General features: G+C 40.5%; 4 protein-coding genes across 4 annotated transcripts; 3 read left to right on the forward strand and 1 right to left on the reverse strand.

Annotated features, from left to right (window-relative positions):
* Positions 1-86: 86 nt before the first annotated feature.
* Positions 87-1,272, reverse strand: LOC6653089 (histidine-rich glycoprotein). The gene is made up of 3 exons (XM_047011571.1): positions 1,140-1,272; positions 760-886; positions 87-682 (listed from the first exon to the last, which is right to left on the reverse strand). Exons 1-3 carry the CDS (start codon positions 1,270-1,272, stop codon positions 316-318), a joined length of 627 nt encoding a protein of 208 aa, XP_046867527.1. The 3' UTR covers positions 87-315.
* Positions 1,273-2,227: 955 nt separating this feature from the next.
* LOC6653023 (vinculin) lies at positions 2,228-10,119 on the forward strand. The gene is made up of 6 exons (XM_002075208.4): positions 2,228-2,355; positions 4,073-4,190; positions 6,235-8,431; positions 8,503-8,633; positions 8,708-9,106; positions 9,172-10,119. Exons 2-6 carry the CDS (start codon positions 4,134-4,136, stop codon positions 9,277-9,279), a joined length of 2,892 nt encoding a protein of 963 aa, XP_002075244.1. The 5' UTR covers positions 2,228-2,355; positions 4,073-4,133; the 3' UTR covers positions 9,280-10,119.
* A 1,839-nt stretch (positions 10,120-11,958) lies between these two features.
* On the forward strand, positions 11,959-12,963 carry LOC26530109 (SET domain-containing protein SmydA-8). Its single transcript, XM_015176445.3, has one exon. It carries the CDS (start codon positions 11,980-11,982, stop codon positions 12,877-12,879), a length of 900 nt encoding a protein of 299 aa, XP_015031931.2. The 5' UTR covers positions 11,959-11,979; the 3' UTR covers positions 12,880-12,963.
* A 2,732-nt stretch (positions 12,964-15,695) lies between these two features.
* On the forward strand, positions 15,696-22,565 carry LOC6653024 (SET domain-containing protein SmydA-8). The gene is made up of 2 exons (XM_002075209.4): positions 15,696-16,715; positions 21,943-22,565. The coding sequence occupies exons 1-2, from the start codon at positions 15,795-15,797 to the stop codon at positions 22,378-22,380; spliced, it is 1,359 nt and encodes a 452-aa protein (XP_002075245.2). The 5' UTR covers positions 15,696-15,794; the 3' UTR covers positions 22,381-22,565.
* The last annotated feature ends 717 nt before the right edge of the window (positions 22,566-23,282 follow it).

Consider the following 23,282-nt stretch of genomic DNA (forward strand, 5'->3'; position numbering starts at 1 on the left):
TTCGTGATAGGATCCGCTTGAAATATCGGGTTTAAAAAACTTAGGAAAAAAACCGTTAACGTTCAGTTCCAATAATAATAATTCACTTTAAAACAAAAATTTTCTTTTATTTTGCATTGCCCATTATTAAACTATTTATACTAATGTAAAAATACAAAAAAAAAAACAAAAAAATAGAATCCCCTTGCATACCTATTAGCCCTAAAGAATCACAAAGTGGAAATCACCTTTCGAGTGGGTGTTTTTGGTTTTGTTTCGATTTTGGTTTCAGTCTACATCGGCATCAGTGCACTCCTCCGCGCATGCCCCGCATAGTCAGCGCTCCTCGCTGCTAATACCATCACTACCACCGCCACCTCCGGCACCAATATAGTCATCCCGATCCTTGTGCTCATAGTTATGATGATGATGGATATGTTCCTCCTCCGGCTCGACTTCCACTTCATGGATTGGGTGATGGTGCTGATGCTGGTGCTCATGCTTCTCATGATGGTGAATGTGCTCTTTGGTTTGATGTATTTGAATAGGACGCACTTCTTCATGAATAATCTTCTTCTCCTCCTTGAGAACAATGGGATTGTTGGTATGATGATGATGCACATGTTTGATCACTGTGTGTATGTGCTTTTCAATCTTCTTGTGTACCGGGACATGGATGACAATTTTCTTCTTCTTTTGATGTCTAAAAGAAAAGTGTATTAGTCCAGATTATGATTGATATGGGAAAAGAAATGCTTTTGTGAAATGGACGGATATTACCCGGCATTTGTTTGCTGCACACCAATTAATAGTATGAGCAAAGCCACAACGATTGATAGCTTCAACAACTGTGGGACAAAATATGTAGTAGTTAGTATATCCTTTACAGAGCTCCCAGGAACCTTACCTCACAACGAATATCCATAATTTGTAGCTTGAAGAAAAAAAATTTAAAAAATTGACTACAACAACGATGCGGTTTCTGTGCTAGCTCCAAGTGTTATGATTGCTAGTTCAGAGTTAGCCCAATTTTATAAGCAACTGCAACTATAACCATTCCCATTCCACACTCTATTCGCCTTTGCCTGGAATGTGGCTGCCTCGGCAGTTTGTTTCGCTTCCGCGCATGCGCGCACGCGTCGCTCCAACTAAAAACCTACAATTTGACTTGATTTCCACAGTCGATGGACTAGGTCTAAGCAAAAGCGACTCCTCCGTCGTCGTGTCATCAATGAGTGGGTGGCTTGGTGGACGGTGCTTCAGCAAACTTAACCACTTGTAATTGCACTGCATTTACCAAGTTTTTTTTTCTTTTCACATTTAAGCCGCTTCTCCTTAAATTTAGCGGTGCATCAGCAAATTTCTATGCCCATTTCTCTGTTGCGTTTTAGCTTTTAGTTTTATTTTCGCTGTCTTTTTTTGCCCCACAGTACACGGAAGATACCCGGCAACAGCACCAGCAAAATCAGTCAACGGAAATAAGTTTGGGTATGTGTTTAATATCTGCCATACCTATGTACATATGCACATAAATATGTTGCATATATGTATGTAGCTACATACATATATACATATATATATTTATATATAAATAATAAGCAAGCATGTAACATTTGGTTGCATGTCTTGTGATTACGCAAGATAATGAAAATTGTTTCAATTATTTAATTGTTTAAAATTTGCTAAATAATCTACTAGATTTGAATTAATATTTCAATTTAAATATTAATCGTTATGAGTTATCGATAGACAATGAAAATATCAGCTAGAAGCAGAAGAAGAACACCGAAGATCAGCCGCGTACATATGTCCACACATAGCCTCCCCCAAAAGGGGATTATTACTTCATGGGGCTCATTATCCCCACTTCTATTCTTAAGCCTGTTTTTAAATATATAAATTACACAATAATGTAGACATTGCACTCCCAACTTATAACTCGCCTTCTTTGTAAAACTTAATTATTCGTTAGAAAACTTAATTTCGATATAAATTTCAAATTATACAAGACGGGTTTTAACTTTGAAGAACATTAACACTTGTAGAGCGTAAATTTGATCATAGAATTTAGCCAAATGTAAATATATGTAACGTATAATCCCTAAAGCAGACCGTAGAATTAGAATTTATTATTTTGTTTAAATAGTTTTGGTTCCCCTATTGTAGCGCTCAGCGGCTACGCGTCTGACCCAATGACAATGTGAATGGCTGTGCGAGTGTGTGTGTGGGCCCCCATCGGAAATCTTTTTTTAGTATTGAAAGAACAGTCGGGCCAGCAAGAGCAAGTTGGGGCGCAGTGGCGATATCGACAACAACAACAACGGCAAATACAAACGACCACGAAGCAAAAGACGGCGTACAAACAAAACTTAAAAAGTAAAAATGAAATGAAATAAACTTATATATACTTGTACATATATACATACATTATATACGAATGTATATTAACATATGTGTATATGTAAATAATTTGTTGATTGCATATTAGTTTGTTGTGTTTTTTTTTAATAAGTCATAATTTGATCTTTTTTTTTTTGAAAGTGTGTGTGTATGTGTATAAACCAATTGTTGCTTTCTTCCAGTGTTAATGTGTTGGTGAATGAAAGACAGAGAGAGAAAAGAAGTAGCAATGGCAACAGAAGCAAAAGTCACATAAAAATATAAAATAATGACAATTAATAAGCAGAACATGTGAATACAATCAAATAATTATTGTGTCTGTGTGTGTTCACACAAGATGTTAAAATTTCATCATTGCCCTAAATAAACACACACAAACTTGCATACATTCATCCAAATATACATATGTATGTATGTATGTTCATACAACCGCGCGCGCATCAGCGCACACATGCATACATACATATATGTATATGCACATACATACATACGATGATCAATAAAACAGTCTGCGCGCGCCCTTTACGATCATTTTGGGGTGGGAAGGCAATGGACACCCCCTTCATCCATAACAACAAATAAAAGGAGTCATTAGGGGGAATTAACCGCAATAAATGCATCTTCATGTACATGTGTGTGTGTGTCATAGAGAGGAATATGCATTTGTGGAGCTTCCATGCGGAAAAGAGAGCATCAATGAAACATCAAAGTGACGAGAGACTGATTTATTTTCTATTTATTTCAACACTGAAAATTGAAATTGAAATATGTGAATATGTCATAGACTTTAACGGTTGACTTTTTATGGCAATTTTCCACTATCAATTATTGGTTTCTATCTTCTCTGGCATCATCAACCTGTTCGATTGACATTGACTATGTGTCGCTTTACTCCGCCCTCCTTCTCCTTTGCTTACTCTCTACAGAAATATTAATCTATGTGTGTGTGTATTTGTGCAACAATTTTGTTAACCATAAATGGCCAAATACGTTGGGGCAAGTCAATAAACCCCAAGCCCACACAATTGTTTTTTTTTTTGTTTTTGTTTTTATTATAGATTTTTAGGTGACGAATCAAAGGAAAAGCAAAATGCTCCAAAAATGTAAAGAAATATCAATCTACATGCATATGTATGTATTTGTATGTGTGTGTAAAGTGGCCATATTAAAGTTTGCAATTTGGCAAATTGTGTGAGGAAACCAAATCTATATTAAATGGACGATATGGTCAAATACATTAATAACAAGGTCTAAGAGGGGGCGCCTTTTAGTCGCAATTGACAATCGATGGCAATCATTTGGCATTTTGTTGTGATTTTCTTCCGTTTCGTTTAGCTTGTTCTTTTTCGTAAATCATGGCCAAAAAGGGTGCGGAAAATACCACCGTCTAATGCGTCATCAATTCTTTAGCTTGGGGTTCGATTCTCTGATGTTTTCTTTTTTCGATGGGCTGATAGAGTGGGAGAGGGAGGGGGAGAGGGCCAGTAGCATGACCTCACAGAATATGCGTCATGCGGTTAAAGCGAATGAACACTTTGAGGCGAGACACAAAATAAATTCTTTAGAATTCAAATTGAAATTGTGGGTAAAATAAGAAAGGATGATGTTGTTTGTTGCTTATCTAGTTCCACTCTTTCGTCAGTTGAAGATAAGTTATCTATGCACATATTTACATATTCACTTTTATTTTCAGCTGCCACTGAAACTAAAACCGACGACTCTACATATATTTAAATTTCTTAACTGAAGAAAAGATGCCTGTTTTTCATACGAAAACAATTGAGAGCATATTAGATCCTGTGGCTCAACAGGTAAGCATCAATATATGTGTAACTGTGAAGGATTATCTTTTGTGATCTAAAGCAAATTTTTTTTTTCAATGTCAAAGTCTTAAAATCGTACATCTATATGCCGAAAAAGGTAAACTGCAAGTAGAACCAAAACATTGACTTTAGCCAGAAGTACATACATATGTATATAGCGCTATATCATCGTGCATATCTACATATGTACATATCTCTCTATTCTCCGTCAGACCTTTCCATGTTTGTGCTCATTTTCCATCAAGTTGCGCGTTACTTAACGAATTCGGATACGTTTTTATTTTGTTTTTTTTTTTTTTTAACGATGCTAAAAATAAATGAGATATAGCCATGTTGATCAGAGAAGAACCTAAAACCAACCTGAAGCCCAGCCATACTACACACGGTGAGGACACAACTAGAATTTTAATTTAATAAATAAAAACAACAACAACAACAACAGCCAAAATTGAAGACTATGATGAGATTTTCCTTGTTGCTTTTCTTTTTTTTTTTCTTTTTGGCCGAGTTCCAAAAATAGCAGCAAAATAAAAACATTTACGAGCAAGAGAATGAAATCATAGCAAAATCGGCAAGGGAAGGGGGTGAGAGTGGGTGGTGGGTATGGGAGAGGGGGTTGGTGGCGGATATGTTAGAAAAAAGGCGGAGCCCCCAAAGGTGCTGCAACATGTGGTAACCATTGGTGGCTGCCTGATGGTGATGAACCAAAAGGTGTAGGTGGGCAAAAGTCGGAAAATTAGTGTGCCAAAAAAGCAATCCCCCAAACGATGGCATGGGGCAATGGTGGGGGGTTAATAAGGGGCTATTGGATTAGTCATGAATAGAAACAAGAAATAATGATCATTCATCACATCAATCAACGCACAACCATAGAGAATATACACACAGTGATGGACAGAAGTTTGTTGACAACATTTTTTTTTTTTATTTTAACTTTTGCCTTAATTTTATGTAGTTTAATAACGGTATTACAACTAGGCTCAAACGCAAGGCCTTCAATGCAGGTCTTTGAAACGAGAAGAGTGAAAGCAAATTAAACTATAGACATTTTGAATTAGGCCAAGAAAATATTCTTTTTTGAGCCAAATGTTCGTAAGGAAGTCTCAAAGTGAGAAACAAATTTGTTGTGATAATACTTTTGTCCACCGTTGTCCTATATGTACATACATACAAATCTTGGCTATATCTTATACATTATAAACATATATCCACAAGATATACATTAGATATGGTAGCTAGAGGGGAAATTATAAATATAAATAAAGGTGAAGGAGAGATAGATGGATACAGGTGATGCTAATTGCATAATTAATTAAACCAACTAATGACCAAAGAACGATAGTCGCGAAAATAAACAAGGGGAGAGCTTTCAGTAGATTTTTTAATAACCTTTTCTTTTAGGCCTCACAATTTGATGCAAATCAACAATTAGTGGCAAGGTCTACCCTTCAAAATAGTGAACTGGCAATGGCGAATATATAGGATTGACACTAATTGGACGATTTGTTGGAGGTGGAGAGGAGTAAGCCTTTAGTCTGGTTCCCCCTGTTGTCATATTGTTTAGTCCATTTAGCTTAGTTTAGCTTAAATGAATGATTAAAGATTAGTTGTGTCTGATTGGTGTTTGCTTTGGCTTTGGTTTTGTTTCGCTTGGGTTGTTGCTTTACTTCGGTTCGACCGTCACGTCTAAAATTAGAAACCGGCAAATTGGCTTGTGGAACAGGTGGCATTTGCTCTCTGATTTTTTGAATAATTGGCCCACGCACAATATTTATTCTATGAATGAATCGATGAACAATTCAATGAGTGGCTGTGTGTGTGTGTAAGTGTGATAGGGTATACAAAGGAGTCGGCTTGAAAACGTTTCCAATTCGGTAAGTTAGTTTAGTATTGGAAATGTTCTCTCATCATGAATGAACTTTCTTCATGTTTCCCATCATCTGTAAGAATAAATGAGAATAGCTTTATAGAAATCGATTCAGAAAGTCATAACTGAGAGCTAGTGATAATCCAATTTGTTTCGCATCTACAGGTATCTCGGCTGGTCATTCTACATGAAGAGGCCGAGGATGGCAACGCCATGCCGGATCTTAGCCGGCCGGTACAGGTGGTTTCCGCTGCTGTGGCCAATTTAGTGAAAGTGGGCCGTGAGACTATCAACAGTTCCGATGATAAGATGCTGCGCCAGGACATGCCAACGGCATTGCATCGCGTGGAGACTGCCTCGCAGTTGCTCGAGGAGGCTTCCGATATGTTGCGAGCTGATCCCTATTCGGGACCGGCGCGCAAGAAGCTGATTGAAGGAAGCCGCGGCATACTGCAGGGCACCTCCTCGCTGTTGCTCTGCTTTGATGAGAGCGAGGTTCGCAAGATAATACAGGAGTGCAAGCGAGTGCTGGACTATCTGGCCGTGGCAGAGGTGATTAATAGTATGGAGGATTTGGTGCAGTTCCTCAAGGATTTGTCACCTTGTCTGAGCAAGGTGTCGCGTGAGGTTGGGGCTCGCGAGAAGGAGCTAACCCATCAGGTGCATAGCGAGATTCTGGTTCGCTGTCTGGAGCAGGTGAAGACTCTGGCCCCCATTCTCATATGCAGCATGAAGGTCTATATACATATTGTGGAGCAGCAGGGCAAGGGGTCCGAGGAGGCGGCTGAGAATCGCAACTATCTGGCCGGCCGCATGAGTGATGAACTGCAGGAGATTATCCGAGTTCTTCAGCTGACAACGTATGACGAGGATACCAGCGAATTAGACAATCTCACAGTGCTTAAGAAGCTATCGAATGCCATTAACAATAAGATGGAGCTGGCCAATGAGTGGCTATCGAATCCCTATGCTCTGCGTGGAGGCGTCGGCGAGAAGGCATTGCGCCAGGTGATCGACAATGCCAACGAAATTTCGGAACGCTGCCTGCCCCAGGACTCATACCCCATACGCAAATTGGCCGACGAGATTTCCTCGATGGCCAATGCTCTAGGCGAGCTGCGTCAAGAGGGTAAGGGCAGCTCCCCACAGGCTGAATCCCTGGCCCAGGGCATACGCCAACGTCTTGCCGAACTCCAAGGTCTAGTGCGTCAAGCTGTTCAGGGCGTCGACAAGGCCGGTGTCCAGCAGACAGCTCACACAATCCAGGGTCGCCTGGAGCAGGCGGTCAAGTGGCTGCAGCATCCCGAAGTCAATGATGGCGGCTTGGGCGAGCGGGCAATCAATCTGATTGTAGAAGAGGGTCGCAAGGTAGCCGAGGGGTGTCCTGGTCATCAGAAGGCCGAAATAATGCAGCTGTGCGACGAGGTTGAGCGACTGAAGCGACAGGCCGCTGGCACGGGACCTGCCGCCAAGCAGGCGGCCAAGCAATTGACACAAAAGCTCTACGAACTGAAGGCGGCCATTCAAGATGCTCTGGTCAAGAGGATTGTTCAAGATTTCATGGACGTTAGCACGCCCCTGAAACAGTTCACTGAGGCAGTCCTCTTGCCGGAGGGCACACCCGGCCGGGAGCAGAATTTCAATCAGAAATCGAACAATCTGCAGGCGTTTAGTGATCGCGCTTCCCGCACTTCGCGCATGGTGGCTGCAGGCGGTGCCTGTGGAAATAAGAAGATTGCGGAGATCCTACTCTCCTCTGCCGCTCAGGTCGATTCGCTGACTCCGCAATTGATCAATGCCGGACGCATTAGGATGAACTATCCCGCCAGCAAGGCAGCCGAAGAACATCTGCAGAATCTTAAGCAGCAATACGCTGATACCGTATTGCGCATGCGTACGCTATGCGACCAGGCCACCGATCCCGCCGATTTCATTAAGACATCCGAGGAGCAAATGCAGGTCTATGCCAAGCTCTGCGAGGAAGCCATACACAATCGCCAGCCCCAGAAGATGGTGGACAACACTTCGAATATAGCTCGCCTGATTAATCGGGTCCTGCTGGTGGCCAAGCAAGAGGCTGACAATTCCGAGGATCCTGTCTTCATCAATCGCCTGACTGAGGCGGCCAATCGATTGGAACGCTCCCTACCCGCAATGGTAGGCGATGCGAAATTGGTGGCCACAAATATAAGCGACCCGGCTGCTGCTGCCGCATGGAAGAACTCGTTCCAACGCCTTTTGGGCGATGTAAGAGGCGTACGTGAAGCCATTGCACCGCCACAGGCTCCACCACTGCCCACGTCACTGCCACCACCGCCGCCAATTCCAGAATTGAGTGCCTTGCATCTTAGCCAACAAAATGGTTAGTGGTGACAGAACATTTCCAGTCAGTTTACTTTATACACCGGTTGTTTTTCTTTTTTTTACCCTCAGCGGAGCGGGCTCCACCACGTCCTCCATTGCCTAGAGAGGGATTGGCTCCCACACGTCCGCCGCCACCAGAAACCGATGATGAGGATGAGGGTGTCTTCCGTACCATGCCGCATGCCAATCAACCCATTCTTGTAAGTTCTCCGTCTCCCTTTCTCCTTGTGTAGTAATGTGTATATTCAAATGTCCTCGACTTCTTGTTTTCTAGATTGCCGCCCGCGGGCTCCATCAAGAGGTGCGTCAGTGGTCATCTAAGGACAATGAGATCATTGCTGCCGCGAAGCGCATGGCCATTTTAATGGCCCGGCTCAGTGAATTGGTTCTATCGGACTCGCGCGGCAGCAAGCGCGAACTGATTGCCACAGCCAAGAAGATTGCCGAAGCCTCTGAGGATGTAACACGTCTGGCCAAGGAGTTGGCTCGCCAGTGCACAGATCGTCGCATCCGCACCAATCTGTTGCAGGTGTGCGAGCGTATCCCAACCATTGGCACTCAATTGAAGATCTTATCGACGGTCAAAGCAACCATGCTGGGTGCCCAGGGCTCAGATGAGGATCGTGAAGCTACTGAAATGCTGGTGGGCAATGCCCAAAATCTGATGCAGAGTGTAAGATTACAGTCAAATACTTTCCGTTTCCGCATTAGCCTAAACATTCTCTTTTTGATCGCCAGGTCAAGGAGACAGTCCGTGCTGCCGAGGGAGCCAGCATCAAAATACGTTCAGATCAGACAAGCAATCGCCTTCAATGGGTGCGCCGCCAGCCCTGGTATCAGTACTAATGGGTACTAAGGGGTTCCCTTCATCAGCGTCATCGTCATCGTCATCATCATGTTAAATCAACCAACATCAACATCCTACCAACAACAACTAATCTTAATGAATTTTATTTTAATCATATTTAATACGCGTATTGCTCTAATTTGTTCCATTTGTACTTCCATCTAAATACTACAAATTAAGTGTCCGCCCCTTAGCCCTAACCTGACCTGCATCGTCCCGTCCCGCCCTGCAATTATTTATTATGTGCTTTCTTAAACTCTCTTCAATTCCTTTTCGGTTACCCTGTGTTTTTTGTTTAGTCTTTCCTCTTATATACCCTGTACCCTGTAAGGTAAAAGTGATGAATTACCCTGCATATGGATTTGATGTTTGTCAAGACAAAATCTACTTATTGGCTTTGTCAATGGCAGTATCAAAGGACCTATATATATACATATTTTTATATAGTGCTTTATTCTGGTGGTCGATTCACACTCGACGATGTTAATAGTCAAAATGTTTAAGAGGACTTTATCGATATGGGATACCGAATATGTTTTATACACTGTATATAGTACACACTTACATGATATCGTCCTCTCAATTCTGCGTAGATAATAACACACATAAAAATTAGATTTTATATATTTAAGCATTGTTCTTAAAAAATTGTTTTTTTGGATTGCTATGCTATGTATCAGGGTATAGAATTCAATTACTTTTAAAATTCTTGTTACAGAGTATCCAACAGTCGGTACGCCGACTTAATGGGAAGAATTGCCTTTTTGTTTTTGTAAATGTAAAATTAATTATATAAGCGTGCAATAAATGAAAGCAATATTTTCAATGTACATACTGAATCAAGAGAGTTACCAAATCCTCCGTAAAATGAAATGCGACTGGAGTCCAGAAATTCTCCAGGGAATCTATCTTGAGTGGGTGGCAATAATAATTGCTAGCCATATAAATAAATACATGACGATGTACATATGTAGATCTCCCACACATGCAAAAGCGATGTAGAACTTATTACTAACTGACGGCATTTTTATTGTTCATTTTTTGATTTTATACACTAACTTAGTTCGATTAGCTAACAGAAGCTGATATTGATCATAAATAAACGATTATGTTGTATTTACGTGTGACATATTAAATAATATAAAAATTTTTTGATCAGGCTTTAGGTCATTTTTTCAAATAAAAATAAAACATTGTTTTTAAGTTTATTTATTTTCCGATATACTTCGGTTGCGCAGCGGCAACCGTCTTCAGGGCAACTACAATAAAATACAAGAACATTTAACAATTATGTGACATTTAACAAAATTTTTTGTAACATACATTATTTAACACGTCAGCACCGTTTGACGTGGAGTTACGAACTAATTCTTGTCAAGTAAATGTCTGTATATGTGAGCGCAGTTGTCAGTATCAGTCTTAAAGTTATGTCGTGTGGCGCTCGGTGTATTGATGATATGTAGCATCTCCATGGTGAACCTTTTGTTGTAGTGCCGCTCTTCATCTAATATTGTCGTCTCTTCGAAATTCGGTGCATGGCCACTAGTTGCACAGTGTGTCCTTAGTGCTGTTTTTGGTGTGTCTGTGTAATGCCTCATTTTAAAGTCAGATTTGTGTTGGGAAATCCTAGTTTTTAATTTCGATTTTGTCGTCCCTATGTATATCTTATTGCACGGTATATTTCCATGTCCATTGCATGGGATTTTGTATATCACATTGCTTCTATTAGTCATCTCTATCTTGGATTTTGTTTTGTTGAATACATGTTTGAGGGTATTGTCCGGTTTATGTGCTATTTTTATTCCATCTTTGTCATAACAATCCGAATGTGATAGTCTTTCCGATAATTTGGGTACATAAGTGACCGATATATTTGTTTTTTCATTCTTAGTTTTGTCAATAGTGGATTTATGTTTTTTAAATAATGTCCTGATTACGTTATCCGGAAAATCGGAAAATTTTTATATAACAACATAAAGGTCGCAAAAACTACCACATATTAAATAATAATAAAAAACAAAAACAACAAATGGATGCATCAAGGACTGATTCATGTATTCACATCTTTGTAATGCTCGAATTACAGGAATGTTTGTAAATTCTGTTGCCTGCTTTTAGGCTGGCATTAGAAAAACAGAAGAAGCCGAAAATTAGGTCAGAAGTGATGCAACCACATGAGATGATTTATTTTAACCGCCTCCACCGGAAAGCAATAACTGGAAATCGCCGAGTAACGAAAACTAATTATAGAAAACATCTACCGATGGAAACTCAGTGCCGGTTGTAGAGAAAAACTGCGAAATTCAAGTGAAAGTTGGAGAACAAATTTCACAATTTCAAGATTTTAGTTTGTTTGCTTGATCTTAGGAATTGAGAATGCGAATCTTTCCGCTTATTTTTTAAAATGTTAGCGATCGATTTAAATCATTATTTCAGTTTCTTCAGTTCGAATGGGGTTAAATTTCAAAAGGCCATCACAGTGCCCTTTAAATTTGTGGACTGTTGTAGCGCAATTCTGTCCCTGGGCAATTAAGTTTATGTACATTCATATACATATGTACATACATATGTATGTATGTACATGTGTGTTTATATTGGTGCGAGGTGGGGCCACTGCCGCAGCGTTAGTTTCGTTTCCTTTTCACTGATTGTTGGCGGATCAGTTGCCCGCTCGTTGAACGTGAGAGAACTTCGTTGAGATGCTGTCATCGATGCCTACGCCACAAATGGCTATAAACGCCTCCACCCAAGAGTTGGCCGAACTAATCGATAGCAATTTGGGAGCGTTACGTCCACAGTCGCCCGCTTGGCAGGTGGCCGATTCGCCCATTTCGGGTCGCGGAATTTTCGCCATACGCGACATCGAACAGGGCGAAGAACTCTTCCGAGAGCATACGCTCCTGGTGGGCCCCACTGCACACCGATCGAGCAATTTGCGGACTTGCACCATTTGCTATAACCTGCCCAATGGTTGCGACACAGATGCCCAGGCCCTTTGCCCGTCCGGCTGTGGCCTGCCTGTTTGCCCCAGTTGCCGTCCCACCGAACGGCATCAATTAGAGTGCAAATTGTTCCGCAAGTGGAAGCCAAAGGACACAGAACGCATCGAACCACGAGCCCTGAGGATACTCAGTGTCGTGCGATGCTTCTTCCTGACGGAGAAACAACGCCAATTACTATACGCCATGCAGGCCAATGCAGATCGCTATTACATGAAGGAGGTACAAAGAGCTGCCGACTGCTTCGAACACTTTCCCCACGAACAGGACATGCTCGATTATTTCTACCGCACGATTTGTGCCTTCAATACGAACGCCTTCGAGAGCCGCAGCCGGGTGGGTGGTAATGAGATTTTGGTGCGAGCTCTCTTCCCGTTGGCTGGCCTACTCAATCATCACTGCACACCGAATGCGGCCCATCATTTCGAGGATGGAGAGACGATTGTGGTCTCTGCCACCGAACGCATACCCAAGGGAACTGAAATAACCATGACATATGCCAAGTTGTTGTGGTCGACGCTGGCCAGAAAACTGTTTCTGGCCATGACGAAGCATTTCATTTGCCAATGCCCACGATGTCAGGATCCGACAGTAAGTTGACATGGGGTAGGGCAACAGGGAGATGGGAGCTAAGCACATGTCACACAAGTTAGGGCCGGATTCTCTACCAAAGGAATACGCTATTTGCGATATCAGAAGATCTCAAAATTATACAAATGTTTGAGAATTTAGACAAGTATAGTTCTTCTCACAGATTTACAAACCGTGATGCCGAATCCGGCCCTGACGTGCGATTAACAAGTTTGAATCATTTACCAATATGCCAATTGATTTTCGTCAAGGGTCGATTTGTAAAATATATATAAAAAATGAATGATAAATGTGAGTAAAATTCAAATTCCACCGCACCTTTTGCACCTAATCTAACAACAACCTCACTTGCCCCCAGCCCCCTTAGCATATGCAACAGAAAGTGAAACCGAAATGATTACCCATTAAAAAACTATCGAAGAACACAAAATGGGTAAATGTTGAGTGAACTTATTTGTTCTTTTTGGCCGTATGCCAGCAATAAATGGCCGAAAGCCAATGGAGGCAGGGCCCAAACTGGTTCAAGTACAAACAAACGTACGCACAATTCTGATTTTTGTTGTTGTTGTTGCTAGTTTTCGTTTTTGCACACAAAAAACAAAAACCGCTGCTTTCCGAATGAAATCGTTTGAAATTTTCGTTGATTCACATTTGTTTGCTTAAATGCCCCCCCCCCCCCCCCCCCCTCAACCGAATATACCTACATATATATATATTCACATAAGATGTCTATTGGGAATATTGTCTTCTGGGCTCAGTTGCCAAGTCCCAAAAGTGCTTTCTTTTATATGCCTACTTACAATATAATTGACTTAAATTTTTATAACTTAATATTGGAGAGAGGGTTACAAAAAATGTAACTTCGTTTGTACATATCTATCTACATATACATATATATATATATCTATAAATGTATATATATATATCAACCACAATCGTATGTTTTGTGGCACATTTTCTTATTTTTTTGCATGCTTAATTATTTTTTACTTTGATGGCTCAATGATTTTCTATTTTACTTTTATTTCATTTGACACTAAAGTCAGAAGAATATTCTTTTGTTTTCTAAATAATATTAAACTGAAAAGTTCATGAAAGATAAATCTTTTTGCAATCATAAATTTGAACCCAATATAAAATAAATTGATCTTAATTCCACCCTCATCTTGGGACAAATCGTGAAATTTTCTATATAACGCACCCAAATAGATTTGGGTTGGGTCTGATTTAGAAAACGCTATCATTTTGCCATGGCAATTGGTGGGGCGCTTGTCCAACCCTCCCGACCTGACCCCCAACCTGGGCTCCAGAGTCAAACAAGTGACAGTGCGTGGCAGTCGCCACGAAACGGCGTGACTTCTGGTCACGTGTTCCCATGGGGGATAGCCCCCGCCCTGACACGCAATCCGTTTGGTAAATGTCTTAATTTATGGGCCAGACACACGCTCGACCTAGCCACGCCCGACTAAAATCATAAGCTCTGCCCATCATCGAGAAAGTTCAGTTACGGTCCTCTAGCCAAAAAGCAAAGCACGAACAAAAAGGTTGGGTTCCAATAACTCTGGCCTGTCCCGCAAGCAGAGGCAACCAGTTGATAGTCCAACTACACCATTCTATGCCATAATATACATATGTTTGTATGTACATATATTGCCCTGATATGACAAATCTAAGTAACAGCCGCAAGGAGAACGCCAAGAATGGGGCCAAAAAGGTGGAGTGGATGGTTGTCAACTGTCATGCGTGTGTCTGTCATATACCCGAATCCAATTGAATGCAACAGAGAAACACAAAATTGAATAAGAGTCAAAAGCAAAATCCGCTTTGCAGCCAACCGGCTGAAGCAAACCTCCACTGCCGAATCCCACTTCCCCCCCCCATCTGACCAACACCCCTTCAACCACATGAAGTATATGTAGGTAGGGTAGCACATTCGCCTGGACTTTTTAGCACCCCAAATACACTGTAATAATATTTTAGATGTCAATTAGGACTCCTAGATAATTCCTTAATCTTGGATACATTTTAAATGGATGACAGGTTGAAGGTTTAACGGGTTTTGTGTCAAGTTGGGAAGTTGATGTAATCCTGTTCTGAGAATTATTCGGAATCGAAATGGATCTCTGCCATCCACTGTGTGCCCTTTGTGTTTTTGTGAACTATCTCAGAAATGTTTTAATTTTAATTTCCAATTTCAAAACGATTTGGTTATTAAATCGGACACGGGAACAGGTTTCAATGAGAATGTTCTTGTTTTAAAACAGACATTGGAAATAGAAATCGTGACGTAAAATCAATCGAATTAATTAGAACCATTAATTAACATTTCCGACTCGGTTTGTTCTGATATTTGAATCATACATTACAAAGAAAGAAATTATTGATATTCGAGTTCACGGGGCGTAAAAGAAAATCGATTTCGAATGAGAGCATTAAAAATCATTTGATGAAAAATATGAACATTATTTTCGAAATTGGCTTTACGCCAGCCACATTTTCGAAAACATTGAGAAATTCCTAGTTGGAGAAATAGGACCACCCTAATGTTCATATATGTATACATCCATACGTATGTACATATATGTATGTGAGTGTGTATGTTTGAATGTCATGTCTTTGGGAAAAAAATAATAATATTTCGTTGTCGTCTTTTTGTCGTTGTTGTTGTAGTTGTTGTTGTTGTTAGTTGCGTTTAATGCTCTCTGAGGGCGCCGCCGTTGCCGTTGCCGTTTGTCGTTGCCATCGACGTCACCTAGCCCATAGGCGGTGGCTATAGCCATCATAGCCATATTGCTGCCCCATCATCATCATCACTCGCTAAGTTGCCGCACGTCGCGTCGGTCGTTTTATTTTTTTGCTTTGGTTGTTCGTAGGTTGCTCTCGTGCTTGCCTACCCGATCCTGGGCAGCAGCAGCAGCAACAACATGAACACAACCGCCGCAATGATTGCCCACATGGCTCCCGATCGCAACACCACACCAGAGCAATTGGCCAAGCTGATTGATGTGCATTTGGGAGATTTGCACGAGGCCGATCCCAACTGGACGCTGGCCGCATCGGTGGTGGCCGGACGTGGGGTATTTGCCACACGGGACATTGCCCGCGGGGAGCTCATATTTCGCGAACGCGCTTTGGTGGTAGGTCCGACAGCCCGCAAGGGCGCCCAGTTGAATACCTGTGTATGCTGTCATTGCCTGTTGCCGGCCCAGGGATTTCTCTGTGCGCATCGTTGTACGCTGCCCGTGTGCGGACCGTGCTCCGACTCGGAGACCCATCGCGAGGAGTGCCAACACTTTCAACGCTGGCAGCCAATCGATGCAGTTCCCGAGGGCGCGGAGCCGTCGGGGGCGGAGCAGATCAACCCACTGTCGCTGCGGATACTAACAGCGGTGCGAGTCTTCCATCTGGGACAACAGCAGCGGTCTCTGGTGGACGCCATGCAGGCGAATGCCGAGCGCGGCTACCGTCAGGAGATCATTAAGGCGGCGCAATGTTTCCGAAACTTCCCCACCACCGATAAGCCGTTCATGGATCAACTGTTTCGCATTGTCGGGGTCCTCAATACGAATGCCTTCGAGGCGCCCTGTCGCGTCGATGGCCACGAGACGCTGCTGCGCGGCCTATTCCCGTTGACGGCGATCATGAATCATGAGTGCACACCGAATGCCAGTCACTACTTTGACAACGGACGAATGGCGGTGGTGCGGGCAGCCCGTGACATTCCCAAGGGTGGTGAGATCACCACCACCTACACCAAAATCCTTTGGAGCAATCTGACCCGTGGCATATTCCTCAAGATGACGAAGAATTTCATGTGCGATTGCCCTCGGTGTAATGACAATACTGTGAGTAAACTGGGTGCAAGGAGATCCCAATCGGACCCATTTATATCCGACCAGGTCTACACACTATATGCTCATTGTTGTCCGTTCAGTTCACTTTCTGGGTTGTCTTGTCAAATGTAGAGCAAATGTCGTGCCCGAATAGTTTCAATGCTTTCAAAAAATAACAAAACATTCCGCCTGACAAGTTTTTCTCGACTTTCATTTTTTTTTTCTTTTTGCTTGCATTCCTCAGTCTATTCTTCAGATCAGATATTTCAATTTATATATGTACGAATATATACGTATGTATATAGTGTGTACTGACACGGACAAGAGCAACAAGTTTCCTAGTTGAAAGAGTTAATTAAGGACGACTTGAACTGACTGATTTTTGTATTATTTTCAACCAACTGGAAGTGTGATTTGAATTCGAGTAACTCTTTGGACAGTTTTGAACCATCTTAGTCTGCATCATTATAGAGACATCAATTTCAATTGGAAATCTTGAATGAATTTTAATTCGAATTTGATTTGTTATACATACAAACACATCTACATATATACATATACATATATACTTATATACATTGGCATGAACGCTCGCCCATTATGTATCTACATACATACATACATATACAATAGACAAATTTTATGGTCGGCAGGATTAACTAAATGATGGGCCTCTGTCCATGAATTAGCAAATGACAACGTCGAGGGGATTTGGCAGACAACGTGCCATAAGATGCGCCTAATTAAATTAGTTTACATATTTCTCTATACGTAAATAGATAATATATATACATATATACATACATACCTATGTATGTATGTATGTATGATATTCTGTCTGCCTGAAATAAGTGAAAGTAAAAAGGAGAGCGTCTAAGCTCATTAGTGTCTCGTTAGCCAATTGCTAATAAGCCAAACTCTCTTCTCTCTCTTTCGACTCTCTCTTTTCCTCTGTCTATTCTTTAAAACTAAATCTCGTTGATATTAACCAATTTTGAGGGTTTTGTTGTTTTTTTTTTCTCTCTAAGCAGTGTAATGCGTTTGCCCAAGCCGTAGGAGTAAAATTGTTGTTACGGGTTTTTGTTGTTTCAATTCTTTTATGCAAATTTCCACACCCTACCCACCCTTGATCCACCCAAAACAAAAGAATGAATGGGAAATGAGATATTTTCATTCATTTTAGGCATTTTGTGCCTTAGGAATAAACCAGAATTCGTATGAAGATTGACACAAAGCACCATCATTTTAGCCTACAGAAAACAACACTCACAATAATTCATTTAAATGAATCCAGAGGGACTTAATTAATATTTTTGGGCGGGTTCCAATCAAAAAATAAGCCACGTGATAAAGCTTTTTGTCCAAAGGATAAATAAGAACATGAAAAAATGACTTAAGTAAGTCGTCTCGCCGACTTAGGTATACCATACACCAGTAAAGCAAATATTTCAAATTTATTAAACAAATGCATTTTCACATGCTTTTTACAAGCATATCTTAGTATCTCGCTCACTCAATCATACGAGCACACTAGCGCCCCCACCAGCCAACGGCCAACTCCGGCCTTATGGAAAAACGTTTATATGAATAACTCGACTGTTTTTTGTCCCATTTTGATCAAATTTAATATTTTGCTAGATATTAGTATTGAATTTAAGTGTGCCAAATTTGATTGCACAGGGTAGAAAATTACGGGAGATAATCGAGATAATTTCAAAATACGGGGGCGGAAAGGGGCGTGGCAAAATCTTTACACAAACAAAATAAGCGCATTTACTAAGCAAATATATATACCAAATATTGTGTCTCTAGCTAGAATAGTTTTTAAGATAAACGCTTTTTTTAAATTGCGTGGGCGGAAAGGGGCGTGGCAAAAATTTGAAATAAACTTGATCACTCTACATACTACACGAGTCTGAATACCAAATTTGGTGGCTCTAGCTTTTATAGTCTCTGAGATCTAGGTGTTCATGAGGACAGACGGACGGACAGACGGACAAGGCTAGATCGACTCGGCTGTTGATCCTGATCAAGAATATATATACTTTATGGGATCGGAAAAGTTTCCTTCTGCCTGTTACATACATTTTGGCGACTTTAATATACCATTTCACCCTATGGGTGTATGGTATAAATATGTATGTCAGATACATATCTAAAAGATCGTGTCCTGCATGGAGTTTGAAATTTCGGACCGTAACACAATTTATAGTTTGTATTCAGTCGGATCCAGCAATTCCTTGATGTCCCACAGCTTGCATAGGTAGGATGAGTAGACTTTGAAATAATTTGATCATTTTTACTGGATTTTTAAAAAACTTATTGCTAGATAACAGATAAAGTAAAAGTCAGTCAGGCAGCAAAGTCTGCCATTTAAGTCAACTTGATGTAAGTGATAACATTTGTTTTCTTAGACCGAATGTGTTAATGTACGCAAAATGTAGAATTTAAATATTGTTTTCACAAAAAGTATCAACAAAATGAACTTTGATAGTTCGAACATTTTACAAGGTTTTTTAAATTTACCATTTATAGGCTATAATATCTATGCCACTTACCCGTTATTGATGCTCTTATTATTATACTCGTCAACATAACACCTTTCACATTAATGCTTAGGACAAATTTTAAACACTTATTTTTAATTTGGAGCTTTTTAAAAATGTTTGAAACGACTTTGATCAATTGCAGCTTATAAAGTTTGCACATGATTCACACATAACATACATAAGTCATTCTAAAGGCCAATTCAATATCTGTGGCTTCATATGACGTACATACTTATACATATGTAGGTATGTACGTATGTCTGTGGATATGCCTATGGAGATATTGTGGAATATTTTAATTAACTAGCTTTTCAATATCTCGAAAACGGTTCTTAAAAAAATAAACGAATTTCACTATCGTGTTGCGAAACTTTGGATTATTATAGACACGTCTTCAATTCAGAGGATCATTTCTGGTAATAGTGTAATGTAGGATCCATAGGAATGATTTAAAATTGTAATGAAAACTTTGGCGTACCAAGCGCCGAAAGAAACAACTATTTTAAAGTAATGTAACCCGATTGCCGCCCCCCAAAATTTTTAGTTCTCCAACTTTGGGATGAGCAGAACAAAACATTCAAACATGTTGCTATTGCAGTTATTGGAAATTTTACAAACATTGAACAACCAATAAGAAAATCTTTGAATTTGAGAATATGTATAGAAATCGCTCACCTAACGAACAACTTTGTCCTTTTTTTTTGCTCTAAGTTGAAAAGATATGTACGTATTAATCAACTATGTACCTTTATACCGATCAACAGAAAACCCGTTTTGCTTCAAATCGATTCGATGAAACCCGATTTTGATTTAAACTGCAGCTTCACGCATGCAATTATTTTTAAAGACTCGTGCAATATGCAGTCAGAATGTTTTTTCTCAAAACTCACTTTTGTTCACCTAAAAATCTGATTTTCTCCAGCAATATTAGAACCAGGGGTGAATCCTGAGGGGTGGTCCAGGTTGAAATCTGAATCTTCAGGCTCGTATCGTATCGATGTTGTAGTATCCCAAACGTATAAATCTTTACGACAATATAAATGCCTACTTTGATGGATGGCATTTTTCGACTAGAAATCCAAATGTTTTCCTAGAAACATCCCTGACTTGAACTGTAGTAATCATTTATGGCCCAATAGGCCAATTTCAAATTTGGAAAAATAGGAACATAGGAATCGATTTTCACTAGTTGTACTATGTTACGGTGTACGAGTGAGAAAGATAGCCTTAAGTTGTTCTAATTGATGCATGATATACCAAACCAGCGGGACAACTTAATTACCTCATTAGATTTGAAATAGAATGAAGTAAGTAAGTCGTCTCGCCGACTTGGGTATACCATACACCAGGTGAAACAAATATTTAAAATTTCGAAAACCAAATGTATGTCTATTAAATTGCTTTAACATGCCCTCATACCATATGCTATCTCGCTCACTCTACAAACACACGAGCACTCTAGCGCCGCCGCTAGCCAACGGCCAATTCTGCCCTTGTGGATCGCGTAGCAAAATACGTTCATACGTATATTTTGCATGTTTCTAGTCCGATTTCAATAAAATTTGGTAGTTTGATAGAAATAGATAAGATTTACTAGTCTGCCAAATTTGATCGCGATGGTCAAATTGCAAGAGCCAATCGGTTTTTTCTAAATTATGGAGGCGGAAGTGGGCGTGGCAACATATTAAAATATATGTATTCTGCGCGCATACTAAGCCAATATACATACTAAATTTGGTGACTTTAGCTTTTTAAGTTTTCGAGAAAATCAGTTTTGTTTATGGGGCGGAAATGGGCGTGGCAAAAAGTTGGAACAATTATTTTCTGCGCGCCAACTAAAGAAGTATATAACCCAAATTTGATGTCTCTATCTGCCATACTTTTTAAGAAAAACAGTTTTATGTAAATTCCGGGGGCGGAAGGGGGCGTGGCAAAAATTTGAAACAAACTCGATAAGCGTACATACTACACGAGACTGCATACCAAATTTGGTGGCTCTAGCTCTTATAATCTCCAAAATCTAGGTGTTCATACGGAAGGACGGACAGACGGACGGACGGACGGACATGGCTAGATCGACTCAGTTTTTGATCCTGATCAAGAATATATATACTTTGTGGGGTCGGAGATGCTTCTTTCTGCCTGTTACATACATTTTGGCGACTTTAATATACCATTTCACCCTATGGGTGTATGGTATAACAATTAAAACATCGCTCTAAGCGATATTCTTTTACAATCATTAGTTTTTATTAATTATACATACATACTACAGATTATAGATAGATGTATGTTAAGCATAAATAATATCTCCATACACATATGTATGTCTGTATGCTTTCTTGAAAATTAGAGAAAGGCTTTTAATGACTTTGCTGATTTTTGATTTCGATTTTGCATATTGTTTAGCCTCTCGATATGCGGAAATACGTATGCCAACACATTACACCTTATAGTCTATACATATAATATATACAAGGTTTGGTACGTCATTTAAGTTGTCTGTTTTCCCGTGGGGTAATCATATGCAAATGACCGAACCCGAAACCCATATTTAGAGCCAAACTAAAACCTCCAATAAGTTCAACGGATCGCCGCACCAATAGACAGTCGTTGGCGGTCGATGAACCAGTGAACCAATCCACACAAACTATTCAACTTGAACCTCTATTACTCTCTTTCCTCTCTAGGAGAATGGCACATATCTGTCGGCTCTGTTCTGCCGGGAGCAGGGCTGCAAGGGTCTTGTGATACCCGTCCAAACGAAGACCATGCAGCCGGACTGGCGTTGCCTGAGCTGTGAGAATGTCTTTCCGCATGCGAAAATGGCCCGGTATCAGGACTTCGCCCTGAACACCATCAACAATCGGATCAACTCCAGCAGCGTTCAGGATATGATACATTTCATCAACGAGCTCTGCCCACGGTTTTGTCCGTCCTCCAACTATGTGCTAATTGAGGCCAAATTAAATGTAATCTGGCGGATGACACGCTTCAACGCAGAACAATATACAGACCAGGAGGTGGCCCACAAGGATCGATATCGGGAGGAGATACTGGCCATACTGCATAAGTTGGGTGCCGGCGAGTGTACGCTGAAGAAGCTCATCACCGAGGAGATACAGTGAGAGAAAGCGGGATAGAGCATCATTTCAAAAGTCAATCTGTGTGCCTGTGTGTGTGCGTCTGTGTGTGTGTGAGTGTGAGATGTTCTCTTAATTAGAAATAGGAAAACCATTTTCTTTGCCTTCCTAAGACATGTTGTTGACGTTTTTTTTATGTTTTCCTCATTAATTTTTTTTTGTTTTTCGTATCACTTTAAAAATTCAATAAAATTCAAATTGTTGAACCAAAAAATAAAAAGACCAACGTTTTGTATTTCTTGTTTTTCCCTGTATCTGTCTCCATCCCTCTCTGTCTGCCTCTGAGTTGGTCTCTCTGGCCCAGGAGCGGACTTCGGGGTGGGCAAGCGGAAAAAGAGGGGCCATAAAAAGCGAATACGACTCTGAGGAACAACGACCAGGTGTATCAAAAAATAAAACGAAACAGAGCCGGTTTCCCTCAGCCATGGGGAACCTCTTTTACTCTAGATGCGGTCCTGCTCTGGCCTGACATATTTGAGACAACTGACATAGACCTAGGAACGGAAATAAGAAAGGGAAACTTTTTGAAAACAGCTCAAGATTTATATGAGAACGAAACCAAAAAAGTATTTTTAGCTCCAACATAAACGTTCATATTTTTGGACAGAAAACTGCATTCATTTCCCCGTTCATATCTCTTTATGTATCCATATACATACATATATACATATATATATAAATTTTAAAAACACTATGAGTATTATTATACTTTAGATCGTTAGATTTTAGTGCATGTCAAATCACTAACTAACCGAAAAGATCATTTTGAGGCCACCTAAAGATTACAGAGATTGTGCCCAACAAGTTGAAAATTATCTTGCCCCTCTCTGTTCATGATCGTGCCACTTCTTCACGTGACCACATTTTTGGCAAAGTGACGACGCCAG

Source organism: Drosophila willistoni (genome assembly GCF_018902025.1).
Source record: "Drosophila willistoni isolate 14030-0811.24 chromosome XL unlocalized genomic scaffold, UCI_dwil_1.1 Seg142, whole genome shotgun sequence".
Lineage (NCBI taxonomy): Eukaryota > Metazoa > Arthropoda > Insecta > Diptera > Drosophilidae > Drosophila > Drosophila willistoni.